Source organism: Cavia porcellus, unplaced genomic scaffold (assembly GCF_034190915.1).
Source record: "Cavia porcellus strain 051 isolate PalLab524CR breed Dunkin Hartley unplaced genomic scaffold, mCavPor4.1 scaffold_9, whole genome shotgun sequence".
Classification (NCBI taxonomy): domain Eukaryota; kingdom Metazoa; phylum Chordata; class Mammalia; order Rodentia; family Caviidae; genus Cavia; species Cavia porcellus.
Genome location: NW_026947492.1, coordinates 63,006,609 through 63,029,007, shown reverse-complemented (window position 1 = coordinate 63,029,007; position 22,399 = coordinate 63,006,609). Strand labels below are relative to the sequence as shown.

At 43.2% G+C, this 22,399-nt stretch overlaps 2 protein-coding genes across 7 annotated transcripts in view; one reads left to right on the top strand and one right to left on the bottom strand.

The window, feature by feature from the left end:
* Numa1 (nuclear mitotic apparatus protein 1) overlaps positions 1–5,223 on the bottom strand; it is a 72,158-nt gene extending 66,935 nt beyond the window's left edge. Inside the window, exon 1 of the mRNA XM_003463410.5 lies at positions 4,914–5,223. The gene's annotated coding sequence lies outside the window, so the exon portion shown is untranslated. The remainder of the gene's footprint in view (positions 1–4,913) is intronic.
* An 86-nt stretch (positions 5,224–5,309) lies between these two features.
* On the top strand, positions 5,310–21,804 carry Lrrc51 (leucine rich repeat containing 51). 6 transcript variants are annotated; one of them, XM_003463377.5, is made up of 6 exons: positions 5,310–5,453; positions 13,153–13,215; positions 13,987–14,124; positions 19,807–20,012; positions 21,197–21,345; positions 21,590–21,804. In XM_003463377.5, exons 3-6 carry the CDS (start codon positions 14,043–14,045, stop codon positions 21,729–21,731), a joined length of 579 nt encoding a protein of 192 aa, XP_003463425.2. In that variant the 5' UTR covers positions 5,310–5,453; positions 13,153–13,215; positions 13,987–14,042; the 3' UTR covers positions 21,732–21,804. The 6 variants fall into 6 exon arrangements, with proteins under 6 accessions (XP_003463425.2, XP_005000801.1, XP_063112655.1 ...); XM_005000744.4 differs by having other exon boundaries at positions 21,479–21,804; XM_063256586.1 differs by lacking the exon at positions 5,310–5,453 and adding an exon at positions 7,090–7,274 and having other exon boundaries at positions 21,479–21,804.
* Positions 21,805–22,399: the final 595 nt, after the last annotated feature.

Below are 22,399 nucleotides of genomic sequence, written 5' to 3'. Positions count from 1 at the left end.
AAAGCCAGCCAGTTCTATACAGGGAGAACCTGTTAAAAAATAAAAAATGAAAAACAAAACTAGTGAACAACAACAGAAAAAAAGAAACAAGCACAAGAAATGTAGACAAGAGAAACAAAAAGTCCAACATAAATTACATATGAGATATGTTAGGTACAGTAGTGCATACGTGTAATTTTAACTACCTTGGCTAAAGCAGAAGGAACATTAGTTCAAGGCCAGCTGGAAGGCTGAAACCCTGTCTCAAAGGGAAAAAAAAAACACAAATATACAAACATGAGATTCAGAAGAGGCACTATTTAAAGAGGTTATGACTTGAAATTCTTATAGAATTGTTGTAATATGAAATATCACTCAATTAAAATATACCATCTAAGCTGGGCATGGTGGGTCACACCTGTAATCTCAGCACTCTCGGAAGGTTGAGGTGGGAGGATCATTGTGAGTTTGAGACCAGCCTGGGCTACAAAGTGAGCTCAAAGCCAGCTGGAACTGCATAGCGAGACTCCGTCTCAAAAAAGAAAAAAAATTAAAAAATGAAAAATAAAAATAATAATTATATATATATATATATATATACACAGAACCATGTAATCAAATATAGAACACAAATGACATCACAAAAGTCTTAAAAATAACCAGAGGGAAAGATAGGCTACTTACTATGAAATAGTTGTTAAATTGTGATTATAGTTTTTTTGGTTTTTTTTTTTTTTTTTGAGTCAGCACTTGCTTTGTATGTAGTTCAGGCTAGCTTTAAACTCACTATGGGGTTGGGGACTTAGCTCAGCAACATAAGCACCTGCCTGGCAAGTATCAGGTCATGAGTTCCATCCCCCAACACCAAAAACTAAAATTAAAAAAAAAAAAAAAAAAAAAAAAACAGCTCACTGTGTACCAGGCTGGACTCAAACTCACAGTGATCTTCTTGCCTCAGCCTCCTAAGTGTTGGGATTACAGGTGTGTTCCACTACATCCAGTTTGTTTTATTTTGCTGGCTTTTTGAGACAGGGTCTCACTATGTAGTTCAACCTGGCCTTGAATTCACTATGTAGCCGTGAGAATAATTCTGAAGAGTAACAGCAAAAAGCCAGAGATTGAATGAAATTACATTTTCAAAGTACTTATGGAAAATATATGGAAGCCCAGTACCCAGATAAAGTATAAATCAAGTTTGAAGATGGGGAGAGGAGGTATGATGCACACCTGTAATTCCAGCACTCAGGTGGCTGAAGCAGGAGGATCACCATAAGTTTAAGGCCAACCTGGGCTACATAAACAAGCACAAGGCCAGCCTACACTACATTAGGTCCCTGCCTCAAAAAAAAAATCTGAAGATGAAATATACTTTTCAATGAAGGCAACGTTTACCACTATCAGACTCCCACTGAAGGAAACATCTAAAGAATACATATCTATTTAACAAACAAAAGAAGATTGGAGATATAGCTCAAGTTTCAGCGTGTGCCTGCCTGGCAACCATGAGGTACTGAGTTTCAATTCCCTCCCTGTAACATGCTCTCCCCACAACACACACACACAAAGAATAAAAAGCAAGAAAGAATGATGGGGGGAAAGTAAACATACACAGGTAGGGTTAGGTAGGTCGAAACAATCACTAACAGCACAAAACAATGATTATTAATTAGAATTATTCCAGCTGAAAAAGTAGTTCAGTGGTAGAACACTTGCCTAGCACTTGTGGCACCCTAGGTTCAAAGTTAAAGACTGAAGTGACATGGACTGCCTTTAAAAATAGTCTCATTTTAGAGTGTGGCATGGAGGTACACTCCTGTAATTCCAGCACTCAGAAGGCAGGGGGCAGGAGGATCGTTGCAAGTTCAAGACCACTTTGAGCTATAAAGTGAGACCAAAGCCAGCCTGAACTGCATAAGAAGACCGTGTCTCAAAAAGACAAAAAAAACCAATAGTCTCATTCTTTTTTTTTTTTTGGCCTTTTTCCTTTTTTATCGGTACTAGGGATCGAACTCACGACTGCCTGCTTGCAAGGCAGGCGCTTATGCCACTGAGCTAAATCCCCAGCCCCAATAGTCTTTCATTCTTGAAAGTGATCATTTTGAGCCCTCATGAAATTTTTCAATATATTTACTGTACACTAGACAAGAAGCTGTGAAAGGGAAAAACTACACAAGAGAAGCTGTTCCTTTAAAAACTTTGTTCTTGGGGGCTGGGGATTTGGCTCAGCAGCATAAGCGCCTGCCTTGCAAGCAGGCAGTCCTGAGTTCGATCCCTGGTACCAAAAAAAAAAAAAAAAAAAAAAACCTTGTTTTTCTGAAACTGCTTCATGGCTTTGTAATCAATCACTCTCTTGATCCCTGTAACCACAAGAGTGCCATCCAACATGCAGGATGCCTGATCGTACCATGGTACCAAGCTTAATGAACTGATGATCATTAATTTATCTTTATAACCCATATCTCATCCTGCTAGCTAATCAGAACTGCCAGGCTGTTCTGTCTTGCCTTTGTACCTCCAGTTTATACATCATATGAAAGCCCTAGACCACTAGAGACTAGGGCCTGATATTCTGAGAATGATCTATATCAGTGCCCATCAAAGTAAAAAAAAATCTGTTTCCAAATCTTGGATGTCCTTTTGGTATTTCTGCTTGCCAATGCAGCTGAATTAAATGACTTCAATACTTTCCTACCATCAGATTTTATCAATTAGACAGATGCAGCTGTCAAAACAGCCCCTGATCATATATGTTTAGGCATCTGCCCTTTGTCACCATCAACCAGTTCTAAAATTTAACCAGTTCTAAGCACTCTCCCCAGTTCCATAATCCACAAGTGAAAAAAAAAAAAAAAAATTCTAAGCAGAAATGTTTCTTAGCGAAGTGTGCTAAGAACCCCAGTGCTTGGGAGGCAGGAGGATAGCCATGAGTTCAAGGTCAGCCTGTGCTACACAAGGAGTCTGAGGCTAGCCTAAACTACACAGCAAGACCCTGCCTCAAAAACAAAAAACAAAACGAACAAGAAAAATGAAGAAGAAAAAGAAACATTTCTTAATGGCCTTTCAGGTAAGATCTTCTAGCTTTTAAAGAGCACTATACATTTTGTTGTTGGATTAAAATTCAGGTATTAAATTGGCCCAAGAAAAGAATACATTGTGCTTTTTTCCTCTATCATTAAAAAAAAAAAAAAAAAAAAACCTGAAAAGAAACAGAGAAAGAGGGAAAGAGGGAATATATAAACCCACCTTGCTGACTGAAAGCTTTCAAAACACTCATTTCAGGTTCCCATTCATTAACAGTAAAGATCTATAAGGAAGTGCATTCCACCTCCTCACCATCATAGGACCCTGCCCATCACAGAATAACACATTTGACAACCCAGATCTCTGGACTCGACAACAGCCAGGACAGAAAGGGAAGTATAGGGGCTGGGGATTGAGCTCAGCGACATAAGCACCTGCCTTGCAAGCAGGCGGTCATGAGTTCGATCCCTGGTACCGATAAAAATGAAAAAGACAAAAAAAAAAAAAAAAAAAAAAAGGGAAGTATGGATTAAACCAAATAAATATCTCATTTCAGGAGGCAGTAGTAGCAATTCCAAGAAAGAGGATACTTTAATGCTGAGGTTCAAAAGCCACTAAATGAAATGGGAAAGCCAGGGTCCTATCTGCTTTCGGGCCAGGAAAACATATCATTCCAAACACACGTTAATAGCTGAGTGAGACAGTTCACAACTGTAATCCCAGCCTGTGGCAGGCTGCGGCAGGAGGGTTACCATGAGTTAGAGGTCAACCTGGACTATACCCAGTGAGTTCAAGGCCAGCCTACACTACATAGTAAGACCTTGTCTCACAACAATAAATAAATAAAACATACATGAATAATCATAACATTTTTAAATCTTGCAGAGCCATCAAGATGCAGTAACAACAAAAATCACTAGAAGACTGGAAAACTTGCAAAGAAACTCTAATAACATGACATGTTCTACCTCAGAGAAAAGCAGAAGAGGGTGCCCTTCTGTCTTCACACAGTCACATTGATATTACTTAAGTTTCCTGGTTTTGGCTTTTTTTTTTTGGCACTACCAAGGATGCAACCCAGGGGTGGTCTACCACTGAGCTGCCGCCCTACCACCACCCCCTTTTTTTGTTTGTTTTGGGGTTTTTGTTTGTTTTTTGAGACTGGACTTCACAATGTAGTCCAGATGGCCTTGATGGAACTCGAGACAATCCTCTTGCCTGGGCCTCCAAGTGCTGGGATTAACGGACCCCACATCTTTATGACACAGGATTCATCAATAAATTGTCCCAGCAAGGCTCGAATTTTGGGTCCTTCTGCCTCAGCCTCCACAGCAAGTAGGATCACGGGTACATGCAACCGCGCTTGGCATAGGTCTTCAACTTGTAGTCTCCAAGGTACCTGCACAATTCACCTTACCTGATGTGACCACTACAAGAACCTAGGTAACGCAAGTAAGATCGTCTTTTACATTGATGAAAAGTGAAAGTCAAAATAAATTCGGCTAAAACAACGCGCACCCCATATACAGCCTCTTCCCATCATTTATGCCCAACCTTCAAAAACCCCAAACATAGCCAACTTCTCACTGGGTGTTTTCCTGGCTAAGTTAAACATTATGAACCTCAGGGTCCCCATCTGTAATTGAAGTACAAGGAAGCTCTGTAAGAAAAATTTTAAAAGGCTGCAACAGCATACCAGAAACATAGTGAACGTGTGCAGGAAATTTTTGCTACTATTGTTAACAATAACCGGGGAGGACTTTCCGTTACAAGTCTCCTCGGTTCAGTCTTTCCGAAACTTGCACCACCCCTCACCCGCACCACCTCAGACCTATTGCCACTCAGCACCCCCAGATGGACGCCCCGCATCCCAAGCCTCCCCCCAAAGATATTCCCTCTCCCTCAAACCTTACCCCTGATAGAGTCTCCCCTCTAAGACTCAGTTACGAAGGACTTCCGCTCGCACCGGCCACTCCAGCACCCTCTTTAGGCCTGGACATCCCTGTGAGCACCCAGGCCGCACAGCAGCCGCGGGCCCGCGCCGGTTACTTGGCCTCGCGCTCCCCCGGGTCGCACCTCACGGCGGGCTCGCGCCAACACTGGCAAAACACAATTAGTTTAAACTATGGCCCCGCCCACTCGCGCCGGCCTCTCATTGGCCCCTATTGGTGGTTGTCGTTCGCAGGTAAACTGGAGGACCCGGGCAAAGGAAGTGTGAGGGCCTTTGGGAAGTGGGGGGGTGGCGGCTATCGCCACTTCCGGATCTCAGCGCCGATTTGTGGGTCAAGGGAACTGCAAGTCCCAGCATGCTTCGCGGCCTACAGGTCCTGCTAGACGTCCTGGCTGTGTTCAGCTCCGCTGCTGGGACGTGGTGACGAAGGTAGTTACCATGGAGTTGCGCAGGATAACTCTAAAGTAGTGGGACTCAGAGGCTGCGAGGGAGGCGACTGCGGGTGAGTCTGCGGGAAAGCAGGAAACCCACTCTTGGTCGGAAGAGCTCTAAGGAGAGGGGAGGGGCTCCACAGAAAGACTAAACTTTCTGATGCTCCACTATTTTGAAACTTCTTCCAGCTTTCTTTGTCTACTTCCCATGTCAGTCTATAGCTTCTTCCTGGGTACTCAGTGGCACCCACACCTTCATTTGCCACCTATATGCAGATTTACTCGTGTGCATGTCCAGCCCAACCCTCTTAAATTGCAGATCTGTATAACCAGTTGTCTCCTGGAGATCTCTTTTTGGGTATCTCAAAGGCAACCCAATTTCCGCATTTCTGTGTGTACCTTCTTTTCCAAGCCTGCCTGGATCTTCCCTTGTTCCACACAATATACACAAACTAAAAATCCAAGGGTTATCCTTAATACTTTTTCTATTTTTTATTTGTCATGGGTTCCTACAGGCCTTACTTTCTAAATATTCTTTTATGTTTCTTTTTTTTTTTTTTTGTCTTTTTCGTTTTTATCGGTACCAGGGATCGAACTCACGACCGCACACTTGCAAGGAAGGCACTTATGCCGCTGAGCTAAATCCCCAGTCCCCTTTTTCTTTTTTTTTTTTTAAACAGGGACTTGCTATGCAGTTCAGACTGTCCTTACTGTGTAGCACAGGCTGGCCTCGAAATCACCGAGATCTTTCTGCCTCAGCCTCACAAATGCTGGAATTAAAGGCATGCATTACCACACTCAACCACCGTAGAACCTTTGCACACTGCTATTCTGTCTGGGTTGCTCATCTCTTTAAAATTTTTAAATTTGTATGTGTGTGCATGCATGCGCGTGCGTCCATGTGTATGCCCTAGGAATCAAATCTGAGACCGCAAACATGATAGGCATATGCTCAACCACTGAGACACACACACACAGAGCCCATGAAATGTCCATTTTTTTCCTGGCTATCCTGTACTTAACTGTCAGAGTTCTCTGAGCCACTACTTTAGGAATGAACAACTCAGATCTTTCAACTATAACAATCTCATGTCCCTTTTCTTTGTAGTATTATTCAGTTGCAATTTCTTGATAATCATTAAATCCTACTACTCACCACTATGTGCAACTGTTAGTAAAAACTTGGCTCCTGTTCTGGTGATATTTATGGCCATAATAGACAACAAGCAGAAAATTACATGAATTGAATGCTACCAATGGCAATGAGTAGCATAGTATAGGATCCAAGAAGAGAAGTTCTACATCCATATTTGTGGAGAAGGGTAGGCTTCTCAGAAAAGTTGAAACTGGAGCCGAGTCCTAAAGTGAGAATTGGCAAGGAAAAGGGAGGAAGAAACTATTTCATTCCAAGCAGAAAGAGCTGGACCAGAAGAGTATTCCATTAAAAGGTCCACAGGCAGAGGCAGGGAACTCAACTGAGTTGTTACATTGGTTGGACTACAGAATTAGAAATAAAGACAAGAAATAGAGATGTTGGCAGGAGCTAAACTGAATCCTGAGGTTCCCTTTGATACTTGAGAATGTAACCTCCCAGCATATATGAGATTATATGGCAGATTTTTTCATGGTGTGCTTTGATTTCTCTTCCACCTGCAGCCCATAAACTGTCAATCTCTTATCAGATCTTCTCACCTGATTATGCCTTAGAGCTTCTTGTTGCTACCTGCCTGAGAGAGGCCAGAAATGGGCTAGTGAAGTGACAAATCAAATTCCAACTTTCCAGCTGAAAATCAATTTCTGTCAACTTAGGACTGGTTAAATAAACTTAAATTAAGTGAATAAAGTTAAAAGTATGGTACATACTGTGGAATACTTTGCAGCTATTACAAAAGGTAAGAGAGTTGATAACAATTTGAAAAAACAAGTTTACAAAATAATTGTGTTAATGTTAAAATATACATAACTTATGATATATGCATTCTAACAGGTAATAGTCCCAAAATGTTTATGGAGTTTCAGACTTTTTGTTTCTCCTTGTACCTTCCCCTCCCTTTTTTGTGAGACTGGGAATCAAACACAGGGCTTTATACATCCAGGCAACACTGCACCACTGAACCAAACCCTCAGCCCTGCTGCTTGTACTTCTTCTCTACATTGTTTGACTTGATTTCAACTATCTTGTTAACTTTCACAATTTAAAAAAAAGTCAGATCTAACTCCTGTTATTGCAGGATTCTGTGAGACTGAGGCAAGATGATTCCAAACTCCAACCCAGGCTGGGCAACTTAATGATTTAGGAGTCCCTGTCTCAAAATAAAAAGGATTGAGGATGCAAAGGCAGGCCCTGGGTTAAATCCCAGGACCACCACCACCAAAAAATTTTTTTACAATTTGAAAAATTTCTGATTCAAAATAGAACAAGTATGTCACTAGCCCTGTCATTTTTTAAGTCAGTCAGTCTGGTCAGATGAAGGTGCTAGAGTCTTACTGTCTCCAGCTCATGAACCAGGAGACAGCCACAGGACTGCAGCCTCTCAGCTTTGTCAGGTCTCTCCAGAAGTCATATCCTCTGTGTGACACTTTAAAGATCCCCTTTATTATTTTCCATTTTCCATTTTTTATTGTTTTTGTTTTGTTTTGTTGAAACAAGGGCTCACTGTGCAGTCTAGGCTGGCCTTGAATTCACTATATAGCCCAGGATGGCTTTGAATTTGCAGCAATCCTCCTGCCTGTGCCTACTGAGTGCTCTGATTTGAGATGTGCACCATCATGCCTGGCATGCAGACCACATTTATTCCTACATTTCTTCTTTCATTTTTCATTTGTCCAGTTGCTCATCAAACCATTAATGAATACCCAGTTTTTGCTAAGCTCAGTGAAGAATAATTGGAGAAACAAAAAAATCTGACTTCTTGTCTCTGCCCTCAAATTTACAGAAAGTAATGTAAAGAAATAAGTACAGAGTACAACTGCTTCCATTTATTCCAAGGGAGAGTTTTTCTTCACTTCATAGGTGAGATAATAGGGTATAATGAAGTTCTGTCTAAAGTACAAGAGGGCAAGCATCAGTTAGCTATTGCCGTGTGACAACCCCCCACCACCAAAAAAAAAAAAAAAAGAGAGTGGCTAAAAACAGTAATTATCCTTACTTCTAAGCCTCTGAGTCAGTTGGATGGTTTTTCTGGGCCATGCCTCTCTTGACAACTCTCTTGATTTTTTTTTTAACTCACGACCTCATGCTTGCCAGGCAAGTACTTACCCCGCTGAGCTAAATCCCTGGCCCAGCTCTCCTGATCTTACCCAGAGGTGGTCTCAGCACATCTCTCATCTCGCTTCTGCAGGCCAGCATGTTCTCTTCTCATGGCACTGGCAGGGAGCAACAGTGAAAACCCCCTTTAAAGTTCCTGTTTGCTGTGTGTTTCTTGACAGTCCACTGGCCAGAACAAGTTACACTGCTGTGTCCAGCACTAGAGGGGGTAGAACTGTAAAGTTATAGAGCACAAAGCAAATAGATACATGAATAGGGAACATCAAAGCAATCACTCTAACACAGGACACTTGACCAATTCTATATGGAAAAGAGAGGCTTTGTAGAAGGTACACCACAACTGAGTGTCAAAACATGAGAGGAGTCACTGAATAGGCAGCTGTTACTTGGAACTGGATGCAAGCAGGTTTGCCACTATCAGCAGAAACCCAGCAGGTCTTTCTGTGCTTGTAACAGGGTTCTATTATGTGTATCTTGGCTTCATTCCTTTTGGTCAGGCACAGGGCAGCAGGCACTCAACAGATGTTTGCAAAACTGAATCGATATCTCACTGTAAGTGAAATGTGGAATGAAACAGTTGACCCTGGGAACCAGTAGTCAGAACAATTTTGTAGCAACCTTCCCAAAATAGAAATCCTTAAAAAAATAAATAAAAATGAAAAAATTTTAAAGAAATCCTTGGACAGCTTCTCATTCATACTACAAACATTTCCCAAGTGTCTATAGTAAACCAGGTTGTGTGTAAAATGATAAGTAAGATATGATACTGTCTCACAGCCTGGGCTACTGTTTTTTGGATGACACTTTTGTTTTGGTCTTTTTTGTTTTTATCGGTACCAGGGATCGAACTCACGATTGCCTGCTTGCAAGGCAGGCGCTTATGCTGCTGAGTTAAACCCCCAGCCCTGGGCTACTGTTTTTTAATGGAGGTTAATAATAACCCAGTCCAGCTGGGTGTGGTGGCACAAGCCTGTAATCCCAACACTTGGGAGGCTGAAACAGAAGAATCATTGTTAATTCGAGACCAGCCTGGATTGCAAAGTGAGCCTAAGGCCAGCCTGAACTACATAGAGAGACCCTGTCTCAAAAAAAAAAAAAAAACACAAAAAAAACATTCCATTAGCAAATTTATACAGCTTGGGTTTTTGTTTTTTTTTTTTTTTTTTTTTTATGGTGGTGATGTGTTGTGTTGTATTGTTGAGACAAGGTTTTGCTATGCATTTCAGGCTGGCCTTGAACTTACTTTTGTTGAGAATTTGCAACAATGCTATTGCCTCAACCTCCCAAGTACTGAGATTATAGGCATGAGACACTATACGGGGCTTTATCTAGCTTCTTGGAGACCTATTTTTAGCACTGACTCAGAAAATCCATTAGGAGCTGGTGCTGCACAGAATGAATTCTTAGGAACTGCACTGAAGTTCTTTGGAAAGTTCAAGGAAATTAACAGGAAAAATCTACCCGTCAGTGTTTAAGCTAAAATTCATGTTCAGTAGTACAAAACTATAGGATTCCAACCTAAAACTCCTTGAAAAAGTATTCAGGCACCGGGGGCTGGGGATTTAGCTCAGCGGCATAAGCTCCTACCTTGCAAGCAGGCAGTCGTGAGTTTGATCCCTGGTACCGATAAAAAAGAAAAAGAAAAAAAATTAAAAAAAAAAAAAAGTATGCAGGCACCAAACCTGTTGTAGGTGCTTCAATGCCTAGGTTCATCTCAGTTAAGTTCCTCTATTTCTACAAAAGAATATATGTTCTTTGTTGACTGCTTATAGACTCAGATAAATGCCAGGTGCTGTGGTACATACCTGGAATCCTGTAATTGGGAGGCTAAGGCCTCAGACAAACAAAAGAACAAACAACTAGAGCTCAGCATGGTAGCACATGCCTGTAATCCCAGCACTTGGGTGGCTGAGGCAAGAGGATTGCTACGAGTTGGAAGCCTACCCTTCTCCTAGGCTACATAGTGAGACCTTGTCCCAAAAAAGGGGCAGAGGCAAAGGATTACTTAGCAACATAAGTACCTGCCTGACAAGCACAAAGTTGTGAGGTCATGAGTTTGATCCCCAGTACCAAAAAAAAAGGGGACACAGGTACAGCATCTGCCTTGCAAGCCTGAGGTCCTAAATTCGATTTCCTGTACCAAAAAAAAAAAAAAAAAAAACCACAAAACCAAATCATTATTGCAATAAATGAACCTTGCATGTGTGAGAAAGCATGTCAAATGAATAGGCTATGGCCCATGTGTTCCCACAAGCTTTATTTCACTGCTTGTGGAATCTTTTCATGGCCAGCTCCATATTTTCCTGCTTGATATGCCTTTAACAGTTCCTTCTCTGCTTCCCCCTCCCCCTCGCAGGGGAGTTAAGAACAGTCTCACTATATAGTCCAAGTTGGTCATGAACTCATTACATAGCCCAGGTTGCTGAAGATTATAGGTGTGTGCCACCATGCCCAGCTCCTCTTCTACTCTTGCTTGGCTTTTTGCCCCCAAGTCTATCTCTGGTGACCATGTGGCCATCTCCAGAGCAGAGGAACTCAGATCTTTGCACCGCTGCTCACCTGCACCAGGCTCACCTCAACACTGGCTTCCATGGCTTCTTTGGAGACCACCTTGGTCACCAGTCTCAGTCTCCAATTCCAACTCTGCATTGCTGCCATTTGATATCTTGTCTGCAGACTGTTATCTCAGAGATCTAGATCTCCCTAATCAACAACTGACCAGTCCCACAGCTGACTGAGAATTCAGTTATTACCTTATTCAGGCTAGCACGTGCCCAGGTTCAGTTGAGACTGCTTCTTTCTGAGAGTAAGACCTTCCCTTTCTATCCCCTGAAACCCACTAAACTGAACTGTATTAGGTCTAAACTAGAATCAGGCCCTCAATTTTTAAGAAATTCTATTTTATAAGTATTTGCCAGCTGGGCATGGTGGTGCACACCTGTAAGCCCAGCTCTCTGGGAGGCTGTGACAGGATTATCACAAGTTCAGGCCCAGCTTGGGCAACTTAACAATTTAGTGAGACCTTATCTAAAATAAAAATAACTGATCTTAAAAGATCTAGGGATGTCACTTAGTGCAGAGGCCCTGGATTCAATCCCCGGTACCACAAAAATAAATAATATTGTCAATTTCAATGTCTCTACATACAGACTAATTTCTTCTTTGACTCCAATAATAAGAACTCACATCCCAAGGTTTCTCTTTTTGCTTTGGCTACCAAGAATTTCATAGCTAAATATAAGCATAGATTACTAGTCTGAAATATCTTTTCTTTTCATCTAATTTATGAATCTACAATGTCCATACAGCAAATTGATCCAAATTGTAATTCAATAATTTCTATTATATGTTGAATATTTTAGATGTATTAGATTTTTAAAAACATATTAACTTTACCTGTTTCATTTTACCTTCATTATCTCTAGAAAATTTCCATTGCATAGCCAGGCACAATGGCATACGCCTATAACCCCAACACGTAAAAGACTGAGGCAAGAAGATCACTGCAAGTCTGAGGCCAGGCTGGGCTACACAGTGAGTTCAAGGCCAGCTTGAATTACACAGCAACATCCTGTCTCAAAACAAAAAAAGCCAAAAGAGGGGCTGGAGATTTAGCTCAGCAGCATAAGTACCTGCCTTGCAAGCAGGCGGTTGTGAGTTCAATCCCCAATACCGATAAAAATGAAAAAGACAAAAAAAAAAAAAAAGCCAAAAGAAAACAAATAAAAAAGCTAAACTATTATATAAGAGTCTTGCTCATGTAACTCATGTATTACACCTCTGTTGGACAGCACTGGGGTTTTTTTTGTTTTTTTTTTTTTTTGTTTTTTTTTTTTTGGTGGGGGAAGGTGGTACCGGGGATTGAATTTACAATCTCACACTTGCCAGGCAAGTGCTTATACCGCTGAGCTAAATCCCCAGCTGGACAGCACTGTTTTATAAAACATCCTGTTTGATGAGTATATAATTATGCTCAACCTCATCCAACAACAGATGGTATGAAAAGGAAGGAATAAAAATAAATAAATAAAATAATTTTTAAAAAAAGGAAGGAATCGTATCTGTTTTTGAGACAGGGTCCTGCTATGTATTTCAGACTGTCCTTGAACTATTTAGTCCCAGCCTGTCTCAGATTCTCAGTGATCCTTCTGCCTCAACATCCCAAGGACTGTAATTACAGGCATGCACCACCACACCTGGTGGGTTTTTCTTTTTTGATAGTCTAGTTTTTTCCAGGCCAGCCTCAACCTCTTGAGTATCAGGGCTATTTGTCTCTTGTTTATGTGATGCACATGCTAAAAATCCGTTGGTAAAATGTTTTTAGTTCTCATCATTCCAGGTGAGTAGTATTCCGTGACTCTCCCTAGACTCCAGGAAAAATCTGTTCTCAGCTTTACATCAGCTAACAAATTGGAATCTGATAGAACAATTCACACCACATTGCAAATGACTGATAACAACTTTGTGTTCACCCCTTTTGGGGAGTATTTCCATTTTAACAGGGAACAATCCCTGAACCCAAAGGAATGAATCCCTAATGGTGGAGTTTCAGGCATCAGTGACAGGTGAGTGTAAGAGGCAAGCTCTGGTTTTGTGTATGTTTATGGTCTGGAGCTACATTCAGGATGTGGCTGAAAGTAATGTCTTCAGGTGGACAGGGAATGAGACTGAGGTACAAAGTGGGCAGAGACAGTGACACATCCCCAGCTGGATCAGGCTACAGTGAGCTCTCAGTCACCAAGCAGACCCAGTGTAGCAGCTCAAAGGTTTGTTAAGCAACAGAGGAGCCCAACTGATGTCACCAGAGGGTAGGTATAAAGACAGTCTCCATGGTAACTACTGTGGAGTAGCAGAAACACTCAGAGGAAGATGCAGGAGACTATGACTGCAGTTCCCACCTAACTCACTGGCTTCACTCTGGGCAAGTCCTTTACCCCTTGGGTCTGTTTCTTCATCTGGAAAATAGAAATGGATATTACAGTTATCAGATAAGTTCTAAGAGATACGGATGCACTCTGAGGAGAAAGTCCCTTCCAAATGCAAGAAATAATGACTAGTATCGTAATCAGGCATGGTGGCACAAGTCTGTAACCCTAATACTTGGGAGGCTGAGGCAGGAAGGATCTCTGAGTTTGAGGCCAGCTTATGCTATATTGTGAGTTCAAGGCCAGCCCAAACTACATAATGAGAACCTGTCTCAAAAGGAAAATGTAGTATCTTAGAATAGAAATGCAGTAGGCAAGCCTAGAGTAGTAGAGGAATAGAAAGTAGAGGTGGAGGGTTACAAGCAAAGTGGCCCTTGTACCTGGAAAACCCATCCTTCTCTCTCCTGCTAGGCTGCACCCAGACTCCCCAGGCCAGTGCTTGCAGGTGACAAACGATGGCCTGAACTATGAGCAAGCAGGACTACATGAACACTTCGGTGCAGGAGCCTCCTCTTGACTACTCCTTCAAAAGCATCAGTGTCATCCAAGGTCAGCCCATGAGTACAGCTCTTTTGCTCACAGAACAAGAGGCCCAGTGTGGTCCCAGGGAAAAACCAGTCTTCTACTTAAGAGCCTAAAGTGATTCTTCCTATACACTTGTAGATTTGTTATCATCATTGGGGTAGAAGTGGGGAGGGAAAGGGAGAGGTTGTTTTTGTGATGCTGGGGATCAAACCCCATCCCGTACTGAGTTGCACTGAGCTACAAGTATTTTTTGTTTGGTTTGTTTGCTCTTTAACAGCAAATCTGAAAGGAACCAGAGGCCTCTCAGAGTAGGCAACTGTCTTCAAAAGAAGCCCATTAAAAAAAAAAAAAAAGCCCAGTAGCAGGGAATGGGGGCATACATCCACAATCCTAGCACTTGAGAGGCTGAAGCAGGAGTATTGCCATGAATTTGAGGCCAACCTGGGCTACATAATGAGTTCAAAGTCAGCCTGAACAATACCGCAAGGCCCTGTGTCAAACAACAAAACAAAACACAAAAAATTAAACTTTTAAGGGTTTGGGAACTATAGCTCAATGCAATGGTCCTGAGTTCAATTCCCAGTGCCTCCACCCCCATCAAAAAACCAGGCAGTGGCCGGGCGTGGTGGCTCACGCCTGTAATCCCAGCACTCCGGAGGCTGAGGCAGGAGGATCGTTTCGAGTTCAAGACCAGTCTGGGCTACAAAGTGAGCTCAAGGCTGGCCTGAACTGCATAGTGAGACCCTGTCTCAAAAAGACAAAAAAAACAAAAACAAAAACAAAAACAAAAAAAACAGGCAGCTAGGTATGTAACATTTCCTGAGTGTAATCCCTAGTTTAGAGAGAGGGAAAAAAAGAAAAAAAACAGGCACATGACTGTAGTTTCAGCAACTTGGAAGGCTGAGGCAAGAGGATCAGAAGCTTAAGCAACCTAGGGAGCTTTTTTTTTTTTTTTTATCGGTACTGGGGATTGAACTCACGACTGCCTGCTTGCAAGGCAGGTGTTTATGCCGCTGAGCTAAATCTCCAGCCCCCCTAAGGGAGCTTTTATTTTGAGCAATTTGTCTCAAAAACAGCTGAGTATGTTGCATTCCCTGAATTTAACTCTAGTGCCAGTAGGGGAGGAAAAAAGAAAAGAACATCTGTCTACCAGCCAGTAGTTCTTTTATTCTCTTGTTTTTACTTGAGAAGAGGAGCAGAAACTACAGGCTACTGCCGAATTCCAGCAAATAGGCAGGACTGTGTCCTCTGTCTAGGAACACACATCTATTCTGATCACTGATAAACCAGAGGGGGCTTATTACTAACAAGCTGACATGTTTCCAGTTTTAAATATTTATTGACAAATTTCTCATTTACTCCAGCCATGCAGTTTCTAACACTGCCCATACTCACTCCCCTTTTACCAGTGTCTTTATAAATGGGCAGCTAGTACCCTTCAAAGGGCCATGGGACAGGCTCTCTGCAATGCAGGTCTCAAGGAGATGGGTTCTTCCCAGCTTCTGCTGTTCCTGGCTTTTACTACCAGTCCTCACAGAATACAGGATCATACTCACTATCCTAGACTGATCATTGGGCTTTGGTCTTCTCTGTTAAGCAGCTGAAGCTACTTGTAAGCGCAGGAAGCTGAGGAATGCTACTAGCCTTCGCTTGGGTTTAAGCACTATTGAGGTTAACATTAGCCACAGTTGTAACTCATATCTGAAGTCTCCCCAGCAGATGCACACCTATTGTGATCTTTGATTGATGCAGTCCATGTTTCACAAGGGGCTTAGGTGCAGTAATAACTGTGTGCAAGGTGACTAAAGTGACAAGTGCGGGATAGAGTAGAGCTCTCCTCATTGTGTAAATCCCCAGCTCTGAGGAGGCTGTGCAGCTCTTCTCTCTGAACTCAGAATGAGAGACGAGCTACTACTACCAGGGGCATCTAAGACAGGAATGGTGGTGCACGCTTGTAATCCCAGCACTCAGGAGGCTGAGCCAAGAGGACCACTGTAAATTCAAGGCTAGCCTGAATTAGAGAATGAGATCCCGTCTCAAAAATAAAGGACCAGTGGTATCTCTATAGCACAAACCAGAATCCCCACATGCAGGTCTTGTCCTTCATTCAATACTTCAGTTACTGAGTACCTACTATTAAGCTTTGATGTTTATATAGATGTATGTATACACACACAGAGGCATTGTGCTCCTTGCTAAGTGTGTGTAAGGGATCGAGGAAGACAGGCAAATCAGTCTCCAAAGGCCAGTCTCTTCAGTTTCTCAGAGCTTTGGAAATATCACTAGGATCAGAGAACACAATAGGATTTGCATGTATTTGGGAAACTATTTGCTGAACTAATCAAGATGGATCACAGACTCTGAAGTGATAGTAGCTTTACAAAGCATTTAAGCTGGAGATTTAGCTCAGTGGCTCAAGCACTTGCCTGGTAAGCATAAGGTTGTGAGTTTGGTCCCCAGTACAAAAAAAAAAAAAAGAAAAGAAAAGAAAGCATTTAATTTGTACTGGTTGGCAAAGCAAAAGCTTGGGAATTGTCACCAAACATGTACTGATCCCATGTAAAACCCACAGTCCCTAGCTTCTACTCACAAACCTAGTGCTAAGGGTGTCCCCCACCTCATACCAACATCCATTATGGGGTTGATAATAGATTTCTTTATATCAAACTGACATCTGCTTCTGGAAATACATGGACAAAGCTATATGGCAGCCCTTCAAAGATAAGACGACACAATGGTTTCTCCCAGTCCTTCTGAATTTCCCAGTTCTATGGTTGTTATTTGTTGTCTAGTTTCCAAACTTGTCTTGGCCTGCTTTGAACAAGGAAATTTTTTCTGGTAGTAGAGGATTGAACCCAGCACCTTTGCACTGAGCTACATTCCTACCTCTTTTTGAGACAGGGTCTCACTAAATTATCTAGTCTGGGCTTGAATTTGTGATCCTCCTGCCTCTGCATCCTATTACAGGTCTATCCTACTGAACCCAGTTGAAACAAGGAAACCTTTACTAGATCCTCAGAGAATGGCTAGCACTTTGGTGGACTCTGAAGGGACCAAGAACCTACAGCAGTTGGAGCCACTCCAATCTTGCTAACAGAAGCTTCGTATTTCAGGCAAATTCACTTATCCAGTGGCCCCCACAGTTTGGGACCAGCTGATGTTTAGTGGCATCTCAAGTTTGTCTGCTGCATTAGACTGCCTGCAAACTCAAATGAAGTTATTTTGGCCTTAGTTTCATCGGGGTTGTCAGGAGGGGTGGTGAGGGAGACAAGCTTTGGACTCTGTTCATGCACAGTGGTCCTCTGCCCCGTGGGTCCTGCTCACTGCAGGACTAAGGCAGAGAGCCATCTGGTGGATGCTGCCTGCTCTGCAGCTGAGGGGAGAAGCCTAAGGCTGGGTAGGGGTCAGAGAACTAACTGTCCAGGAGAGAACTGGAGCAAGTGTGAAAATAGCCTGGCTAGACTTGGCAAACACTAAATAATGCTACCCCCAAAAGCACCCTTTGATTGTAAACAAATGTTTAGGAGCACTAGGAAAATATAATCACCCCAGCCAGATCTGGTGTCTGGCTCTGCTACTGATTGTGAGCGTGAGCCAATGCTTTTTTTGTTTCTTTCTTTTTTTTTGTCTTTTTCCTTTTTATCGGTACCAGGGATTGAACTCACGACTGCCTGCTTGCAAGGCAGGTGCTTATGCCGCTGAGCTAAATCCCCAGCCCCTGTTTCTTTAATCTTTTTGAGACAGGGTCTCACTTTGCAGTTCAGGCTGGCCTTGAGCTCACTTTGTAGTCCGGGCTGGTCTCAAATTTGCAACAATCCTCCTGAGTGCTGGAATTACAGATGTGTGCCACCATGCCCTGCTGGACCAATGTTTTTAAAAACTTGCAGAGAGCACTGCTACCTGGTTGTATTTCCTTACCTTTTATTCACTCTGGAACTCACTCCAGTCTGTTTTCTGGTCAAGGAATCAAGAATTTCTGAGTCACCAAAGTATTTTCCAGTCTTTGTCTCCCTAAAACTTTCTTCTATAACTTTTATTTTTTTTTTTGAGACAAAGTCTCACTATGTAGCCTAGGCAGGCCTCAAACTCACAGTGATCCCCCTGCCTCAGCCTCCCAAGTGCCGGGATTACAAACATGCACCACCACACCTAGTTCCTAACCACTTTTTTGGGAAAGAGGGGGTTTCTGTTTTTGTTGTTTGGGGTATCAAACTTAAGACCTTGTGCTTGCCAAGTAGGCACTGTGCCACTGAGCTATATCCCCAACCCCCTAACCACTTTTTAAAACCGTTCTCTTGGTTCTTCCTGTCCTTCCCTGATTACTCATTAACTTATTTTCTTCAGAGGTTTGCTTTTTTGGCGTTTTTGTTTTTTTGGAGAGGGCAGGGTCTTGCTATGTAGTCGAGGCCTTGAATTAGTAGCAATCCTCCCTCACCTCCTGTGTGCTGGGATTACATGCCTGAGCCACCATGTCTGGTCCTTATTTTCTTTAATGGACTCCTCTTCCTCTCTTACCCTCACTCTGAGGAGCCTCATCTGTTTCTCTACTTTGTGTACCCTAAGTTAATGATTCTCAAGTCTCTCTGGGGCTTCAGATTTACACATCCAACTGTCTCCTTGGCTTCTCTACCTTTCTGTACTACAGTAGGAACTCAAAAACACCAAGGTCAAGCCTGAAGTCATCACTTTACCAATCTAGCCTCTCCTTTTGTAATTATCAGTTAATAATCTACCCAGTTATCCAAACAAGCAAAAACTGGGCATCGCCCTTGAATAGGCTTCTATCCTTTTGCCCTTGAATATTCTTTTTTTTTTTTTTTTTTTTTTTTTTTTGGTACTGGGGATCAAACTCATGACCTCATGTTTGCCACTGAACTATATCCCCAGCCCCTTCCCTTGAATATTCAGTCAAGTCATTCATTCAAGTCATGCTGCTTATATGTCCCTCTCCCTCTCTACTAAATAGCCAAGCTGGTCTTATGGTCCCACCTACTCACACAGAAGCTTTAAAATGATCTTTCAAGCAAAACCACTGAATCATTTCCTTTGCTTTAAACATACTGGTGGCTTCCCATCACCTATAGGATAAAGCCTGAGATCCTTAGCCTGGTATTTAAGACAACTGACTGGCTCATCTTTTTCCTCTTTGTCCCTTTGGTGAACATGCATTGGGCAGGTGCACACACCCATGCTGGTTTATACCTCTGTGCCTTTGCTCATCCTTTCACCTCTTCACTTAATTAACAACTTCTTGGGTCAAGTCTAACAACTCTGGGGTTTTTTTTGTTGTTGTTGTTTAACTTTTTATCGGTACCGGGGATTGAACTCAGGACTGCCTGCTTGCAAGACAGGTGCTTATGCCACTGAACTAAATCCCCAGCCCCTACAACTCTGATTTTTAGTTTGCTCATCTATACAATGCGGATGGCCTTCCCTCACCCTCCTTCCCACATCAGACTGGTATATATAACACTCTGGTACATAACAGACATAATCAGACCATTTGACCTGCAGAGCCAAGTTTGAGATGCCAAGTCTTTGGCCCTTGGTTCAGATTTAACTCTGATTGCTAGAGCTATGGGACAACAGTGCTGTGGAACCCTCAGCTCCTCTAGCCACAGCATGAACTACTCATCTTCCCACCTGTTCCTTCCCACTGTTTAACAAGCAAAGGTGACATAGTCAAGCCTCACTTTGTTCTCACAGATCTGATCAGTGAGGAGCCAAGGACAGGGCTACGACCACTGAAGCATTCAAAGTCAGGGAAGTCACTGACCCAGTCCCTGTGGCTGAACAACAATGTCCTCAGTGACCTGAGAGATTTCAACCCGGTGGTTTCACAGTTGCTGGAGCACCCAGAGAACCTGGCCTGGATTGATCTATCCTTCAATGACCTGACTTCCATTGACCCCGTGAGTTCCTAGCCCTTGGAGTCCAGGGTGGGGTGGGATGGGGGTCCCTGAAACTACTCTGACCTCTCCACTGTCATGTCTTCATCAAGGAAAAGGGCTGCATGGTACAGTCCAAAGCATGTAACTAGGGGTCACTAAGATACAGGTTTAAATCCCAAGTGTGCCTCTTTACTTTGACTTTGGGCAGTCTCTCAAAATCTCAGCCTTAGGTAGACATGGTGGTATACACTTGTAATCCCAGACCTCTGGGAGGAGGTTCACAAGTTTTGAGCTCAGAGTGTACCTCAGTGACTTAGGAAGACCCTGTTTGAAAATGAAAAGTGCTAGAGATATAGCTCGGTCTAAAGGCCCTGGGTTCAATGCCCCTACTGCAAACCAAATTATACCATCTTACCCTGCCTTATCTGGAAAACGAGGATAATGTGTCGGCAGCAAGGTTTTGTAAAGATTAAATAAAAATATGAGGATCAACTGGTACATCAACAACAGAAACAGAACAGGAGCTACTGTTGTTTAGTACCCACTGCGTCTTGTGTCAAGTTCTGTGGAAGAGTTAGGTGGAAAAGTATGCCCCTTACTTGCTGAGAAATCTAATTCAAGTTTTAAGAAATAAACAGAATGTGGCCCCTCCTTGCCAGGATCCCTGCTTGCAGAGAAAGGGGCTGAGGCAAGACTTGGAGGCTGCTGCCCTGGTATAGTAATCTTATATCAAGTATCTTGCAAGCTTTCCTTACACACCTAGCAAGACACTCTGCCTTCCTATGGCCTGCTGTCACCAAAACTTAGATCACAGTGAACAGTTAGGCTCAGGGAGAGGTAGGCAGGAGAACCACCACCTGGCAGTGCTGGGACCCAGGGCCCACATCTCCTGCCCATCAGGTCACAGTTTTACTTCAATGTGATGGGTCTGTGTCAATGCCTAAATTTATGTGTTTGTTTAATTTTGCTTTTTTTTTTTTTCCTTTTTTTGTACCAGGAATCAAACTCAGGACCTTGTGCTTGCTGAGCAGGCGCTGTGCCACTGAACTATATCTCTGGCCCTGTGTCCCTTAAAAGTAAATGAAAGTACAGAGCCACCCACAAAGTGGTGGTTCTTCAAACCTTTTTCTTTCTTTGCCAAAGTCAGTTTTGAGCAGAACCACCCAGAGTCCTGTCCAGCCTGGCTTCTGTGTTCCTCCCCCCAGGTCCTAACGACATTCTTCAACCTGAGTGTCCTCTACCTTCATGGCAACAGCATCCAGCGCCTGGGGGAGGTGAACAAACTAGCTGTTCTCCCTCGACTCCGGAGCTTGACGCTCCACGGGAACCCCATAGAGGAAGAGAGAGGGTACAGGTAAGTGTCCTATCCCTGGGGTCCAGCTGGGCTCCTCTGTGGGAAGAGGGAAGACAAGAAGTCACACCATTCTTCTGCTCTATGTGGTCCTGAAAAGGGGAGTAGCAGACCTCGAAGCGTTTCTTGCTTTCAGGATGAACCCACTCTCCCCACAAACCATACTCCAGTCCCTCCATTCAGAGGAGATAGCAGCAATTCAGGGAAGCAGAGGGGAAGGGGACTGTGCCTGTGAGTCTTCCCACAGGCAATACGTGCTGTGCAGTCTGCCTCGTATCACTACGTTCGACTTCAGTGGGGTCACCAAAACAGACCGCACCACAGCTGAGGTCTGGAAACGCATGAACATCAAGCCCAGAAAGACACACATCAAGGAGAATGCGCTCTGAGTTTCCCTCAGGTCTTGACCCCTGAAGACAGTCAGCTTGGCTTAACAATAAATGATTTGAGCTGTTCAGCGGATTGGAAGTCATATGTACCTCATTGTGATGTCCTCCAACTCCAGCAACCATTTGTAGCTCTAGTCTTACTTCCCTAAGGAAGGCCGTGCAGGGCAAGGCCTGCTGGCCTAGGTCACGGGAGAGCTGGCTCTATCACGTGGCCTTGCGCAACTCATCTAGTCTCTCTGGACCTCTCTGTACTCTTCAGCTTAGATTATTATGGAACTAGAGCAAATGGCTACTTGCCAAGTTCTTCAGCACACCAGGGTGTGAGGAGCTGCCAATGAGGCCTCCATGAAAGGCCCAGAAGATGGGCAGTAACCCACTTAATCAGATTAGTGTAGTTCTCTCTGTTCTATATGTTGGGACATCACTTAAGATTTCATTTGAGCCAGTGGTGCATGCCTGTAGTCCCAGCACTTGGGAAGCTCAGGAAGGATGACTACCCTCAGTTTAAGGCCAGCCTGGGCTACATATTAAGTTCAGCACTAGCATGGACTACACTTTAAGACCTTACATTAAAAAACAAAAGGCCAGGCATGGTGGCAACATGTCTGTAATCCCAGCACTTGGGAGGTTGAAGCAAGAGGACTCGCACAAGTTCAAGGCCATCGTAG

Excerpts from the sequence above, each read along its gene's own strand:
- Lrrc51 (XM_063256585.1), top strand. The coding sequence starts at position 14,043 with ATGAGCAAGCAGGACTACATGAACACTTCGGTGCAGGAGCCTCCTCTT. Across the intron at positions 14,125-19,806 it reads AAGCATCAGTGTCATCCAAG|ATCTGATCAGTGAGGAGCCA; the intron begins GTCAGCCCATGA and ends TTGTTCTCACAG. Across the intron at positions 21,346-21,478 it reads GAGGAAGAGAGAGGGTACAG|GATGAACCCACTCTCCCCAC; the intron begins GTAAGTGTCCTA and ends TCTTGCTTTCAG.